Here is a 15115-nt window from a genome sequence, read left to right on the forward strand (position 1 = left end):
AATTATTAAATTCACCTTAAAAATAGTTGAATGAACATATGGAGTACATTCATGAAGTTAACTAATAAGATATTTCTAGTTGCAGATAAGAGTATATAATAACTAGTCAAATTATAGACAAGTTGTGAACATAATTTCAGCAATTGGTTAATTAAGAATTATATGATCAAATTAAACCCACAGAAAGTCAGATGTGAAGAATTGACGTCGTCTTCTCTATCGGATTTCATAGATATGATATGGTCAATGTGCCTTAATTACTTTGTAATTTCTCTTTTTTAATTACTACTAAACTTATTTGAACCGGTCTTAAATTAACTAAATCAGTGTTACAATTATAGATTCAAAATAGGTGTACTATACGACGTACCAAAGATTTTTCTTTGCAGATGCCGGCGTGAATTGAAATAGCTAGCTTGGTAAACAATATAATATACACTATTTTATTATCACCTTTGCGTATATATAAATGGCACAGCTCAAAAAGGGAAATTCAGAACCAAAGTGTACTATTGAAGGAAGAAAATGAAGAATTTTTCTACTGTGATTGTTCTGTTTCTTGTCATTCTTAATGTCCTAGCAGCAGCAGCTTCATCTGCAGTAGAGAGAAAGGTTTCATATTTTATCTATCCGTCTTTGTTTTTTTTTTTTTTTTAGACCACGAAGTAACTGAATAGACTCTAACTATAGAAGCCACCTTTAAGCTCCTAATATACTCAGACTAATCCCCGTACATTCTCAACGCCAATCAAGCTGGTTCAGACCACGACGTATCTAAATTCTGAAGTTGTGTTTGGTTTGTTGTTATGAATGTGCAGGTTTATGTGGTATACCTTGGGGAGCACAGTGGGGGGAAATCTTTCAAAGAAATTGAAGATCATCATTGCTCCTTTCTCCACTCTGTAAAGGGTTCCAAAGAAGAAGCTAGAGCCTCTCTAGTTCACAGCTACAAGAATGTTATCAATGGCTTCTCTGCTTTGCTTACACAAGAAGAAGCAGACAAGATATCAGGTCTGATCTGCAGATCTGAACACTTACCACTATGATATGAGATCATTTTTTTTTTTTTTTTGACCAACTATAATATGAGATCATGCATACTTCTTCTAGTTTTTGTTGTTGATTTACAAATTTGGTGTATATATAACAGAAATGGAAGGTGTTATATCGGTGTTTCATAGCAACCCCACAGAAATAAAGCCTCATACTATAAGATCTTGGGATTTTGTCAACTTACTCGAAGGAATAAATGGTAACTCAATAAGCGGAGGAGAGGATTTGTTGAGTAAAGCAAATGGTGGAAAAGATGTAATTGTGGGCATTATGGACTCAGGTAAGATATATATACCTTATTTCCTTATATTTGTATAGCAGTAGCAACGTTATGAGCCGATGACAGGATGTTGAACTCTACTGTTTGAACTGCAACTCAACAAGCTAAGATCATTTCTTTACACTTCCATTATTTTATAATGTTGATATTAGGTGTGTGGCCAGAGTCTCCCAGCTTCAACGATGAAGGTATGGAACCAATTCCTACTTCATGGAAAGGAATATGCCAAGAAGGTGTTGCCTTTAACTCATCTCATTGCAATAGGTGAGTTTTAAATATTCTTTTTTTTTTTTAATTTATTATTTTCATTTTGACAAAAGTTGGTGTGAAACACTGAAACCGTCTTATGAATTTTTATCCATGATATGGATCGGGACAAAACAAAATGTAATACATATACTGAAAATGTAATACTAAGAAATAAAATATGTTTATTACAAGAAGTGTAATACTTTTTGAGAAAAATATAATGTTTTTACATTTTGATTTAAAGTTAAAGTTGTTACACTAAATTCTCCACAAGGCCAACAAATCCCTTTTGTTTACTTTATGTTTTAATTAAATATAATAGGAAACTAATTGGAGCAAGATACTATCTGAAGAGTTATGAAGCCACCTTTGGTCGTCTCAATCAGACCACAGACTTCAGATCTCCGAGAGACGTTGACGGCCACGGAACTCACACGGCTTCCACCGTGGGCGGCCGAAGAGTCCCTAACGCCGCCGCCCTCGGTGGGTTCGGCGGCGGGACCGCCTCCGGAGGGGCACCACACGTGCGCCTCGCAATCTATAAGGTCTGCTGGCCAGTTCCCAACCAAACCTTAGCAGAAGGAAACACGTGCCTCGCAGACGACACTCTTGCGGCGTTCGACGACGCAATCTCCGATGGGGTCCATGTAATCAGCGTCTCCCTGGGCGCCATACCTAAAGGACAGTATTATACAAAGAATGGTATAGCCATCGGAGCTTTACACGCGGTGAAGCGCAACATTGTGGTGGCATGTAGTGCCGGAAATGATGGACCGAAACCGTCCACGGTGGCTAATGTGGCGCCTTGGATCATCACGGTGGGGGCAAGCAGTATCGATCGAGTGTTTTCGTCTCCTTTGAAGCTAGGAAATGGCATGCTTATTGAGGTATGTATAAGAATCCACTAAACCAATATTAACGTTAGGGTGAAATAACCACTTTTAGTTGGTGTGAGTAGCGGGTATTCTCATTCATTAAGAGTGTTCGGAAATTTAAAACTTCCTCTGGTATAAAAAATTAATATGGCCATTGGGTCGGTTCGATGGGAAAGAGAATTAGTCTGAATATTATATAAAGTTAAAAGTGTCCCTTATAGTTAGGGGTTACTCATTACACTTGGTGGTCTAACAAAAAAAAGCTGGGGTGTAATTGCAAGGATTATAGTATGCTTCGTAACTTAGATTTTGTTTACTAACAGGGACAAACTGTCACTCCTATAAGGAGAAGAGCTATGCTTCCACTAGTTTACGCCGGCAATGTAGAAATTCCTGGAACCACCAATAGCACTACAACAGGGTAAAATGCATTCATATAATTTATTTGGAAAAATTACATTTTTGGTTATATTTGTGGTACAGAATTAAGGGTGACTCTCACCGTCTCACCGATTCTTATCTATGAGATGCATCGGTCAAAATGAAAATTGAATACTTATACTATAAATTTTAATGTTCAATATTTTTATGAATTTCTTATGAAATAATTTATTTTTTTTTAATGTTGATGTGGGTGAAGATTGAAGAACTATATAATAAGAAGAATTTTATGATATATTATAACATGTTTGGTAAGAAAATTATAAATGATAAGAATCGAAATCATTAAAAATTTGTAAGGATGTATTCAATTTAGAATTTCAATAACTTTCGTAAACTCTTTAAAATAAAATAGTTGATAAAAATTTATGAATGTTTTTTATATAGACTTTTATAGAGTATTACAAAGGTTTAAAATGTTTTGAACAACTCTATGAAAATCAATAAAAGTTTATTAAAATCTATCATTTTAAAAGTTTAAAAGTCTACAAAAGTCATAATTGAATACACTCCCTAAGTCTGTACCATGTATATAAGTCTGTACCATGTGTAACGTTGAGGATTCAATCCACTAATATATCTTCAATTCCTTTCAGGCTATGCAGACCTGGTACCCTTTCAAGAAACCTCGTAAAAGGAAAGATTGTGGTTTGCCGGAGTACTCCTGTGATATCAGCATCGCAAGAGGTACAAAGAGCTGGCGGCGCTGCTACCATACTAGGACGTCAATATAACGAAATACAAGTTAATACTTTTCTGCATCCCACAACTGTTGTTTTCAGTTACGGTTTAATTGCAATCCTCAAATACATTAGTAACGATGAGAATCCGATGGCAACTCTTCTCCCGGGAGAAACTGTTCTCGGGACCATGCCAGCACCGGTCATGGCTCCTTTCACCTCCGTAGGTCCCAACATCATTGAACAAAACATTCTCAAGGTATAGTTTCTCTTGCTAGAACTCAAACATGTGACCTGATACCACTTCTTAAGATCAAGCATTTTTATCATTAGGCCAAAAACTATAACTAGTAATTTCAAGAGACATGGTGCTGGACTTGACCATTTGCTTGTCTCACCCAACAATTCTCTAACCACTCATTACTGAATTTGGTCTTTTATCGGTCTCCACCTAACAATTTTTTATTGCCACAACTTTAGCTTAGATCTGGCAATGATGAATACTTTATTTGGTGGGTTGCAGCCGGACATTACCGCTCCGGGACTTAACATATTAGCAGCATGGAGTGAGGCGTCTTCTCCGACAAAATACCCATTTGATCGCCGAGTGGTAAAGTACAACATAGTATCTGGAACTTCAATGTCTTGCCCACACGTTTCTGCCGTAGCTGCCCTTCTTAAGGCCATTCATCCCGATTGGAGCAGTGCTGCCATAAGATCGGCCCTAATGACAACAGGTATGTAATTTTCTATTCTCATTTATATATATATATATATATATATATATATATATATAGGCGAGTTCAGGTGCGGCAGTGTCTTACGGTACGGCGATTTTTTACGGTGTGGCAACACCAATAGTTCAACAAATATGCACCATCAACGTTAGGAAAATACACCACAAAAAATAGAGTAAACAGAGCCCTGCATCACCAAACACACACCATTAGGTGTGAGAAAAACACCTACACGGTTCAGAAATACACCATTGGGGGTGGTGAGTTATATGGTGTATTTTTTTGAGTCTGTTGTGTATTCTGTGATGTTTTATTGCATTTCATTGTGGTGTGTTTTTCTAACACTGTTAGTGCATATTGTTAACACTGTTGGTGTATTCTGAAATTCCGCTACACCGCCGCACGGGAAGACCGTCGCATTTGAACTTTATTCTATATATATATATATATATATATATATATATATATATATATTCTATGAGTAACAATTGCGTGAGAACGTCTCACGGATCTTAATCCGGAGTGGAATCTAGAATAATTGTTTGTTATTATGATAGAAATTAAAATGCTTATTACATAAAATTTAATACCCATTTGAAATAAATAAATTCTTACTTGTTATAATATTTATATGTGAAATTGTACTACTATTTAGGGTAAAAACGATTATTATTAAGGGAAATTTGTAATTTATGCCCCTCTATAATATACCAATTATCAATGTCACCCCTAAATTATTAGTGGTGTAATTGTTGCACCTCAATTTTCAAAATGATACATATAGTGCCCTCCCGTAGTGTAAATGTTACCCCTCATTTTTCAAAGTGGTAAATATATTACCCCTCCCATACGATAGGGGTTACATTGATAATTTACATATTATGGAGGGGTATAAATTACAATTTTCCTAATAATAATAATAATAATAATAATAACAACAACAACAACAACGGGAAGTGTGATACTTAATTATAATTAATAATGGGAAGTGTGATACTTAATAATAATTCTATGGTAAATATTGTAATACTTATATGTGAAGTATTACTTATGAAAGAAATTGTAATACTTATATTGTAGAAAATTTAATATCAAAATTAAAAATAAATCGTTACTTATTGTAATACTTATATGTGAAATTGTGATACTATAATTAGGGTAAAAATTGATTGTTACTAATGATAAATATTGTAATATTTATAACTTAAATTGTGATACTAACACACCCAATTGTTTACAACTCGATCCGTCTCATAAACAATGATCCGTGAGATGCTCCATATAAATTTTTGCATATGTTTATACTAATTATCTTTATTATTATTATTATTATTGGATGCAGCAACTACTAACAATGTGTTAGGGGCACCAATAGTGAACTCAACAGGATATTTAGCTACACCGTTTGAATATGGAGTAGGGCATATTTTGCCGTCCAAAGCAGCGGATCCTGGACTAGTCTATGATACAACTTACAATGACTATCTTCTCTACCTTTGCAATACGGGAGTCACTCTCGATTCTTCTTTCAAGTGCCCCAAAAACACACCCTCAGCAAGTAACCTTAACTATCCATCATTATCAATAGCGAACCTCCAAGGATCGGTAACAGTTAAAAGAACAGTCACCAACGTTGGAAAAGGCAACTCAACTTATGTTGTCAAGTTGGCACCCCCACCAGGATATGTCGTCGCTATTTCTCCAACGATCTTAAAGTTTAGCCAACAGGGAGAAAAGCAAAGTTTCAACGTAACCGTCAGAACTAACGGTGTTGGAAAGAGAAATGGATTTGCCTTTGGTGGGTACTCATGGAGTGATGGGGTTCATGTTGTGAGTAGTCCAATTGCGGTATCATCAGCATAAGGTGATACCATATTAATTTACCATGAGCAAATTAGAAGTAATGGATAACTTTCATGGATTATTAACCGCAAATAATGGTTCATTGATCATGATAAATTGCCTAAGTCTCCTATGATAGTCCTTTGAAAAATTGTATCGCCGAGCAATTGCCTTTAGTTTATAATTCCTTCCACCTTAAGTGCACTACACTTCACATTGTGTAAAGTTCAATTTTTAATATTATAGATTGTACATTTAAGTTTTAATCAACACTTTTTAACAATATAATATGCATTTTGGAATAATTATACTGAGAAGTATACTATATATAGTATAAAAAGTTGCATAGAATTGACGATAATTACAAATATATATATCGCTACATTTTTTTTATTTATTTAGTATCATGCGATTTTTTCAAATATAAGGTTGATATTTGTTCTTAATTTTCTCTTAAAACTTTTAATTAAGCACACACTTTAGAATTGTACAAATTAAAACACTCTAATATTTTAATTGAAACAAGTTTGCAATTTCAAGTTTATTTAGTTTATAGCCATAGTTTCTTCAACTACATATAAAATTTGAAAAAGAGGTTTAATGTATATTCAGCTCTCCTGTCTAAATTTTAGTTCATTTAGAACCCACACTAATACATAGAGAGTTCAATCTCTCTCTACTGGTTTGTTACGAAAATTTTTCTCTCCCTGCGACCTAGGGTTTTCTACTTCCCCCCCCTGCGATCTAGGGTTAGGCCTACGTGCATGCGACAATAACACCATTGAAGCTGCTTGATCTGTTTTCAATGGACGTCCATGAGATAATAGCGCATACTGCAGACATCACGCTAGACGACGAGGAACAAGGAGTCCGATTCGAAGATGAAGTTCTCGGCGACCAAGCCCTACCGGCGTCGAAGCAAACTTGGACCATTGTTGGCCGTTTTTTAACGGACCGAATCCTCAAAACCGAGGTGATGAAGCGTGTTATGGCATCGGCTTGGAAACCACTCATGGGTATTGAGATAACGGATGTGCAACCCAATTTGTTCTTGTTCACCTTCTTCGATGAACCGGACATGAGGCGTGTTATGGATGAGGGACCTTGGGCGTTTGAGAATGCGACGCTACTATGCCAAGTCCTGAACGATGGTGAAGATCCACTACAGGTTAGTCTAAATTCTGTGGACTTATGGGTTCAGGTTTCGGATATCCCCCTGGGATACCGCACGGTGAAGGTTTTGGAGAGAATTGGGGACTATGTTGGGGTCTTTTTACGTTATGATGAACGAATTTTTGAGAGGCAATGGACTTCCTTCTACAGAATTAGAATCACCCATGATATCTCGAATCCCTTAAAACGGCGGATGAAGATGATTCTAAGGGATGGATCGTGGACATGGATTAATTTTAAGTATGAGCGCCTCCACATGTTTTGCTTTTTTTGTGGGAGAATGGGCCACACGGATAAGTTTTACTTGCAAGCTCGCCGTTCGTCGTTGAAGCCGAAACAATACCCGTTTGGCGTGTCAATGAGGACGGGGGGTTCTAGTCCAGCGAAATTGTTGGGGGAAAAATGGTTTCAATTGGGGCAGGAGAGGCGGCGTGAGATTGGTTATGGGGGTGATGGCGGGAGATTGGCAGTGGGAGTCGGGGTTGGAGGGGATGGGCAGTCTCGGGTGGAGGTTGGCAGGGCTGCGATATCTGGGATGGAGTCGGGAATTGAGGGTGTGGGTGGGATGGGCGGTGAGGGAGTTGTTGGAGAGGAGGAGGGAGTTCGGGTGGATCCGAAAAGACGAAGGACGGATGTTGGGGAGGTGAGTGCTTTGAATGGGAATATGGTTGTTGATTCTGATTCTTTGTTGATGGCGGGACCTGTGGAACATGTCCGCCAGTCCCAATGAGTACCTTAAGTTGGAACTGTCGTGGCTTGGGTAATCCACAGACAGTTCGCGAGATTGAGGACATGGTGTCCTGTAGGAAACCCGACTTTGTATTTCTCATAGAAACCAAGGTTAGCCGATATCATGCTGAACGACTTCGGGTTAAACTTGGTTTTGATGGACTTTTTTGTATTGACAATTCTGGTTTGAGTGGTGGTTTGGCTCTATTGTGGGGAGCGAATAATACATCAAGATTGATGAGTTATTCCACAAACTATGTGGATGTTGAAGTGAGTATACCGGGGTTTGAAAAATGGAGAATGACGGGTTTTTATGGCTTTTCACAGAGGGGTCAACGGAGAGACTCTTGGGACCTTATTCGTACTTTAGCTGGCAGATCAAATCTACCATAGGTGATGATTGGAGACTTTAATGACTTACTATTTCAATCTGAGAAGCGAGGTGGAAACCCTCATCCTGAGAGTTTATTGCATGGGTTTGGTGAGACTATAGAGGAGTGTGGTTTAGCGTAGATGCCAATGACGGGATATCCGTTTACTTGGGAAAAATGGAAGGGCACACCGAATTGGATAGAGGAAAGGTTAGACAAAGTTTTGGCTAACCAGAGTTGGCGTGAGAACGTGCCAGATGCTAGTGTGCAGAATATATTAACCCGAAAATCGGATCATTCTGTTCTTTTCCTTGGGATTCTGAATCTTCGAGAAATGACGGGTGGTTTGAAAAGAGGGTTTCGTTTTGAGATGGCATGGCTGCATGACGAAGGATGTAGAGATGTGGTGGAGAAGGCATGGAATGAAGGTGAAGGAAGGGGGTTGCAGGAGTGTATCTCTCTTTGTGGAAATCGTTTAACGCGCTGGGGAGGAGAGCGTTTTCATAAGTTTGGTGAACGAATGAGGAACCTACGGAAGGAGCAATTACGTCTGAGGGGGTGTAATGACCCAGTCTCATTAGCTGAGTTCCAACGATTAGAGGAGTGCCTGAGTCGTATTGAAGCCCAGGAAGATACATACTGGAGGCAGAGAGCCAAACAGCATTGGCTTAAGAACGCGGATGCTAACACAAAATATTACCACAGGTATGCATCTCATCGCAAGAAAAAGAATACTATTGTTAAAATTATGAATGATAGTGGGGATTGGGTTGAGGGTGAAACCATGAGGAATATTATCTTCAACTATTATAAGAATATCTTTACCTCCGGTTCTCCAAGTGATAATGGGGAATTCTTTGGAAATATAGGCTCTCGTGTAACACAGGTACAAAATGAGTTGCTCTTGCGGCCCTTTGATGCTAGTGAGGTTAGGAGTGCTCTATTTTCCATGTTTCCTGACAAAGCACCAGGACCGGATGGAATGAATCCGGGGTTCTACCAGCATTTTTGGGATGTAGTGGGTGGTGATGTGTCGACCTATATTGTGAATTGTCTTAATACTCGCTCGTTTCCTGCTAGCGTAAATGGTACGAATATCATATTAATCCCCAAAAAGAAATCCCCTGAGGTGGTTTCAGATTATAGACCGATAGCGCTGAGTAATGTGATATACAGGATTATGGCTAAGGTTATAGCTGCCAGAATGAAACCACTTATGGGGGATATTATATCTGACACCCAAAGCGCTTTTATATCTGACACCCAAAGCGCTTTTATATCTGACAGATTAATAACAGATAATATTTTGATTGCTGCCGAGGTTGGTCATTTTTTAAATAGAAAATAATGTGGAATCACAGGATGAGGGGCTTTGAAACTGGATATGGCGAAAGCCTATGATCGGATGGAATGACCCTTCTTACGTAATATGATGCTAGCATTGGGTTTTGATGAAAGGTGGGTGGAGTTGATAATGCTATGTGTAACCTCAGTCTCATATAGTATACAGGTTGGTGGGACACGAAGTGAGCAGATCAGTCCAACTCGAGGATTGAGGCAGGTTGATCCTCTGTCACCTTATCTCTTTATTATTTGTGCTGAGGGACTTTCATTGCTGTTACAACAGGCACAGTCGAGGGGAGATCTACATGGTTGCAGAGTAGCTAGGGGAGCCCCCCTGTATCCCACCTATTTTTTGCAGATGACAGTTTACTCTTTTTTAGAGCAACTGCACAGGAGGCTGGTGTGGTAAAACAGTGTTTATCGGTGTATGAGGAAATGTCTGGGCAAGCAGTGAATTACTATAAATCAAGTATTTGCTATAGTAAGAACACGCGGGATGATGACAGAGAGGAGGTTGCCAGTACCTTGGGAGTGGTGCAGGCTCCGAATTTTGGGAAGTATTTAGGACTCCCATCATTTGTGGGCAGGAATAAGAGAGCAGTTTTCTCATATATTGATGACAAGATTAGACAACGAATTGGGTCATGGAATAAGAAGTTGCTTTCACAGGCAGGTAAGGAGGTCTTATTGAAAAGTGTGGCACAATCTATGCCCACCTTTTCTATGAGTGTCTTTTTATTACCTATGAATATTTGCACAGCTATTGAGAGAACTATGAATCGTTACTGGTGGAGATCTAAAGATGACCAGGGCATCCATTGGAAGGCATGGGATAAATTATGTATCCCTAAGAAATATAGGGGATTGGGCTTTAAGGAGTTACATGCCTTTAATTTAGCTATGTTGGGGAAACAGGCCTGGCGTTTACTCACGAAACCTGAATCGCTAGTATCCAGAATATTTAAAGCCAGGTACTATCCAAAAGGGTCATTCTTTGATGCTTGTATAGGGAATAACCCAAGTTTCTGCTGGCGTAGTATTATGGCTGCACAGGAAGTAATTTGTGGAGGAGTTATGCGCAGGATTGGGGATGGAAAGGCAACTCTTATATGGGATCATCCATGGCTTCAGGATGAGAATAATGCGAAGATAATAACTGAAAAACCACCACACTTGGCGCAGGCAACTGTTATGGGGTTAATGGATCAAGAAACGGGTTCATGGGATCATGACATTTTAACTGATATTTTTATTACGGAGGATGTGACATGAATATTGAAAATACCTGTGTCACCGGATCATGAGGATATGTGATATTGGTATGGAGATATAACAGGTGAATACTCGGTTAAAAGTGGTTACAGACAAATAGTGGGTAATTATGTTCAAACAACAGGGATGTTTGATAAATGGCCCAAATTATGGAAGCTCAAAGTACCCCCAAGATGGAAAACATTTTTATGGAGAGCCTTGAATAATATATTACCCACTACAAGGAACCTGATTATAAAGAGAGTGGAAATTGACCCAACATGTGCTATGTGTGGGATTATGCATGAGGATACTATGCACTCTTTGGTCAGATGTGATTATACAATGAACATTTGGGCACAATCTCACCTTCCAATTCCCAATACTGTCACAGATATTTTCCATGTTTGGTTTAATGAAGTATTAAATATTCTAGATGTTGATGGAATTATTTATGCAGTGGGCCTATTATATTATATATGGCGAGCGAGGAATGGGGCTGTATGGGATGCATGCTTACCCAGACCACGGAAGATAATTGCAACTGTAACCACAGCGATCCGGGCATAGCGACTTGCACACCCGGACCGCACGCAACCGCAACCGGCTCGGTGTGGATTTCCCACGGCAACCACCGAACATCTCCAAGGGACGGACGGCCAGCCTGCTGCCGTCACTGCCGCAAGTCACACGGCCACTTCCTCACTTGTAGCCCATGGAAGCATACGGAACAGATGTTATTTTGATGCGGCGTATTTCCATACCACGAATAAAGCCATTGTAGGGGCAATCCTCCTAGACGAACAGGGGTCGTATATCTCAGCTTTACAGGCGCCATTGATAGACTGCTTCTCCCCTCTTATGGCAGAAGCAATTGCATGTAAAGAAGTTTTATATTGGCTATGGGATCGTGGGGAGAGATCGGTAGATCGACCTCCTAACAGACTATCTGTCACTACAACAATATTTATCACTTGCGAAGGATACACCTCGTTCATACCTTGGCTATGCCATTGATACCTGCAGAAACCAGATGGTTTCCTTTGATTATGTTTCGATCAGTTTTATTCCTAGATCAGATAATTGTTTAGCACATGTTTTAGCCACTTCGGCCTTTAATTACTCAGCTGTTATGTATTCGGACTCTAGCCCGCCAGACTCTATTTCAACGTATTTTCAATAAATGCCGCACATGCTCTTTTCAAAAAAAAAAAAGAACCCACACTAATACTTGTTATCTAATTAATGTGAAACTGAACTAATAGTTGTGTGATCAAAAGTGAAAATAAATCTTTAACAAATCTTATAATTGAACGCATGATACAATTTTTTTTATAAGGATATCTCTATACTTAATTATGAAAATTAAATAAAAACATTTTCTCTTTTAGAGATATCTATAAACTTAAGAACTTAACAAAGAAGTTTCTTTGTATTCATATAATCAATCAAATGACAATGAAAGATAATCATCTGTTAATAGAAGGTTGAATTTCGCGATAAGGTTTTACGCGTTTAATTTGGATTGATGTATATTACTTTAAAGTCTTACCTGCGCCAGTGGCAATATTCTTTAGCTTTAAACTTCACAATCACAACATTAAAAGTTATATGTATAGATTTTTTTGTGGTGTTTGGTAAATAGTCGTTAGCTGATTAGGTTAGTGGGTTTGATAATTAGCTGATTGTAAAAAAGTGTTTGATGAATTAGTTGTTAGTTGATAATTGATTACATGAAAAATGACTTTGAACAGTTTTTTGAGTTTTAGCATTTTGGAATAATAAATTGTTACAAAAAACTAATTAATCAAGTACTCAGATTGAATGTTTAATCAAGTTAAACAGTTAATAGTGATAAAATAAATCAAAATTGATTGATAAGCTAACTATTTTACCAAACACGGTCATTGATAATATTGTTGAGAGGGTAGTGCATGGTGGAAAAGAACTACTTGATGCCAAGAAAATAGACTTCAACTAGTGGGATTATTGGCTCTTCCTTTGAATTTGAGATACCATTTTTATTGTATTTTCAATGATTAATATTTATTGAGAATCATTTTAAGAGAGAAAACATAATTGTTTTTGGTAATTAATGAAATATGATTGGAATTCCAGGCTTTCCTAGACTTTGGCCAGTAAACTTATAAGTCCTTGGTCTTCCATCTCAAAGTCTGCCTGGAATCGACAAACCGTGGACAAAGTCTTCGGTCCCAAGTATGGACTGAGATAGATGGCAAATTTTTCTATGGACCATAACTAATGTATCTAAATGTTGGTGTAGAGTCTTTACTGGTACGGTGGACAAATGATACGATTCCACATAATGTCATAGCTATGCCGCTCAACCATAAAGCCTTTGACAATTTATTTACACTTATAATATAATAATACTTATAATAAAATTTTCATTTCTCATTATATATTTTCATAAAAATATTTTATTAAAATATTATTTAAAAAGTTATAAGAAAAAAGTAGTACCAAAAAGGAGTTTATGAGAAGCTTGTACCTAAGTTTTTTTTTTTATTTTTTTTAATTTTTTTTAAGAGCTTATGTACAAGTTCCTCCATATAGTTTGTTTAATATCACTTGTGAAGCAAAGAGTAGTCTTGAGTATCAAGTTAGCTCGTTCAACCAATTGGACTTGTCAGTTTTAAATTAATTGAGCTGATTTTTTTATTAGGCTAGAAACTTTTATCTTAGTCCTTAACTTTTTTATTTTTATTTTTTATTTTTTATATTACCGGTCCATCTTATATGCTTTGAGTTAAGATTGGCATTCCTAGCAATCAAAAAGTAAGCACAACATGTAAAAAGGACAAAAGGGTTTCAATCCCCAACCAACTTGGTCAAACAGTTGGCTATATAATCATAACGTTTCAAGTTTAACTTATAAGAACTGGCCGTTGGCATTTTTGATTTAAGCTAGAGCGACTGCAGGTTTTTTCTGTAGATATAAAAATGGACAAAAGAAAAATATTAGATATTTGCATATATAATTCTAATATTAATGGTATATATAAGGTTGGACTTAATTCTAAAAATGATTCCTTAACTATTGACATTTACCAATTTTTATCCTCGACTTTTAATTAAACAATAAATGTGATTATATCTTATCTATTAATCTTTACAAATTTTTTTCATTGACATTTTTTTTTTTGATACAACAATAATTCATTAATCATAAATAGGAATGTTTACAACAAAGCTCGATATCCTTACAATCTGACATAGAAACAACTTCCCTAGCTAAGCTATAGAAAATTAAACTTGACTAAAATTCTAGTGACAATTGGCCGTCAATTTGGTCGTACTGACTAAAATTGATAAGAATTTAATAATTAAGGTACTAAATTGTTAGTTTTGAAAGTTATGAACTGAAATTGACAACACCTCAATAATCATAAGACCAAAAGTGAAATTAACAAAGTATGGTCAAATTGAAAGCCAATTATACAAAATTGATAAATTTCAAAAGTCAAGAGACCATTTCATAAAATAACTCTATAAGGTATTAATGATAATATTGCTAAAAAATTTGGGTCACACTTATGTGAGACCGTCTTACATATCTTTATTCTTAAGACAGGTCGGATAGGATCAATATAAAAATATAATACTTATACTGAAAAATGTAATACTAATTAGAGTAAAAGACATTTTTGGTCCTAAATTTATAGTGGCTTGGACAATTTTAGTCCTTTATAAAAAAATTTGCCATTTTATGGACAGAGTTATTGTGGCGAGGACATTTTTGGTCCTCCGTCTATATTTCTGTTAGATAACCGTCTGAGAGAGGGGTAATTACGTTAATTTAGGCTATCTCCTTCTATCTATTATATCTATGTGTGTTTTGTTTTCTTCTCGGTCATAATTCGAAGGAGTCGGAGAGTCCAAGTTGCAGTTGTACGAAGAAATTGCCGGAGAATCGAAGCCGCCAAACAGGTTACTAATCAAATAGATAAAAGGAGAATCGAAGCCGCCAAACACACATAGATATAATAGACAGAAGGAGATAGCCTAAATTGATGTAATTGCCCCTCTCTCATACGGTTATCTAATAGAAATATAGACGGAGGACCAA

The 15115-nt window shown here is 37.0% G+C and overlaps 2 protein-coding genes across 2 annotated transcripts; both read left to right on the plus strand.

Annotated features, from left to right (window-relative positions):
* Window positions 1-521: 521 nt before the first annotated feature.
* LOC109162396 (subtilisin-like protease SBT5.6) lies at window positions 522-6215 on the plus strand. The gene is made up of 9 exons (XM_019311103.1): window positions 522-612; window positions 819-1011; window positions 1151-1333; window positions 1486-1597; window positions 1905-2469; window positions 2781-2878; window positions 3495-3837; window positions 4102-4315; window positions 5658-6215. Exons 1-9 carry the CDS (start codon window positions 526-528, stop codon window positions 6176-6178), a joined length of 2316 nt encoding a protein of 771 aa, XP_019166648.1. The 5' UTR covers window positions 522-525; the 3' UTR covers window positions 6179-6215.
* A 2363-nt stretch (window positions 6216-8578) lies between these two features.
* Window positions 8579-11046, plus strand: LOC109162458. Its single transcript, XM_019311161.1, has 5 exons — window positions 8579-9135; window positions 9511-9751; window positions 9941-10057; window positions 10168-10447; window positions 10535-11046. The coding sequence occupies exons 1-5, from the start codon at window positions 8579-8581 to the stop codon at window positions 11044-11046; spliced, it is 1707 nt and encodes a 568-aa protein (XP_019166706.1).
* The last annotated feature ends 4069 nt before the right edge of the window (window positions 11047-15115 follow it).

This window comes from Ipomoea nil, unplaced genomic scaffold (genome assembly GCF_001879475.1).
Source record: "Ipomoea nil cultivar Tokyo-kokei standard unplaced genomic scaffold, Asagao_1.1 scaffold2942, whole genome shotgun sequence".
NCBI lineage: Eukaryota > Viridiplantae > Streptophyta > Magnoliopsida > Solanales > Convolvulaceae > Ipomoea > Ipomoea nil.

Bases quoted from the DNA above. Each gene is read 5' to 3' on its own strand.
- LOC109162458 (XM_019311161.1), top strand. From the start codon at position 8,579: ATGACGGGATATCCGTTTACTTGGGAAAAATGGAAGGGCACACCGAAT. The intron at 9,752-9,940 runs GTTGGTCATTTT...TATAGTATACAG, and splicing joins ATATTTTGATTGCTGCCGAG to GTTGGTGGGACACGAAGTGA. The intron at 10,448-10,534 runs GTAAGGAGGTCT...ATATTTGCACAG, and splicing joins GAAGTTGCTTTCACAGGCAG to CTATTGAGAGAACTATGAAT.
- LOC109162396 (XM_019311103.1), top strand. From the start codon at position 526: ATGAAGAATTTTTCTACTGTGATTGTTCTGTTTCTTGTCATTCTTAAT. The intron at 1,598-1,904 runs GTGAGTTTTAAA...TAAATATAATAG, and splicing joins AACTCATCTCATTGCAATAG to GAAACTAATTGGAGCAAGAT. The intron at 4,316-5,657 runs GTATGTAATTTT...TATTGGATGCAG, and splicing joins ATCGGCCCTAATGACAACAG to CAACTACTAACAATGTGTTA.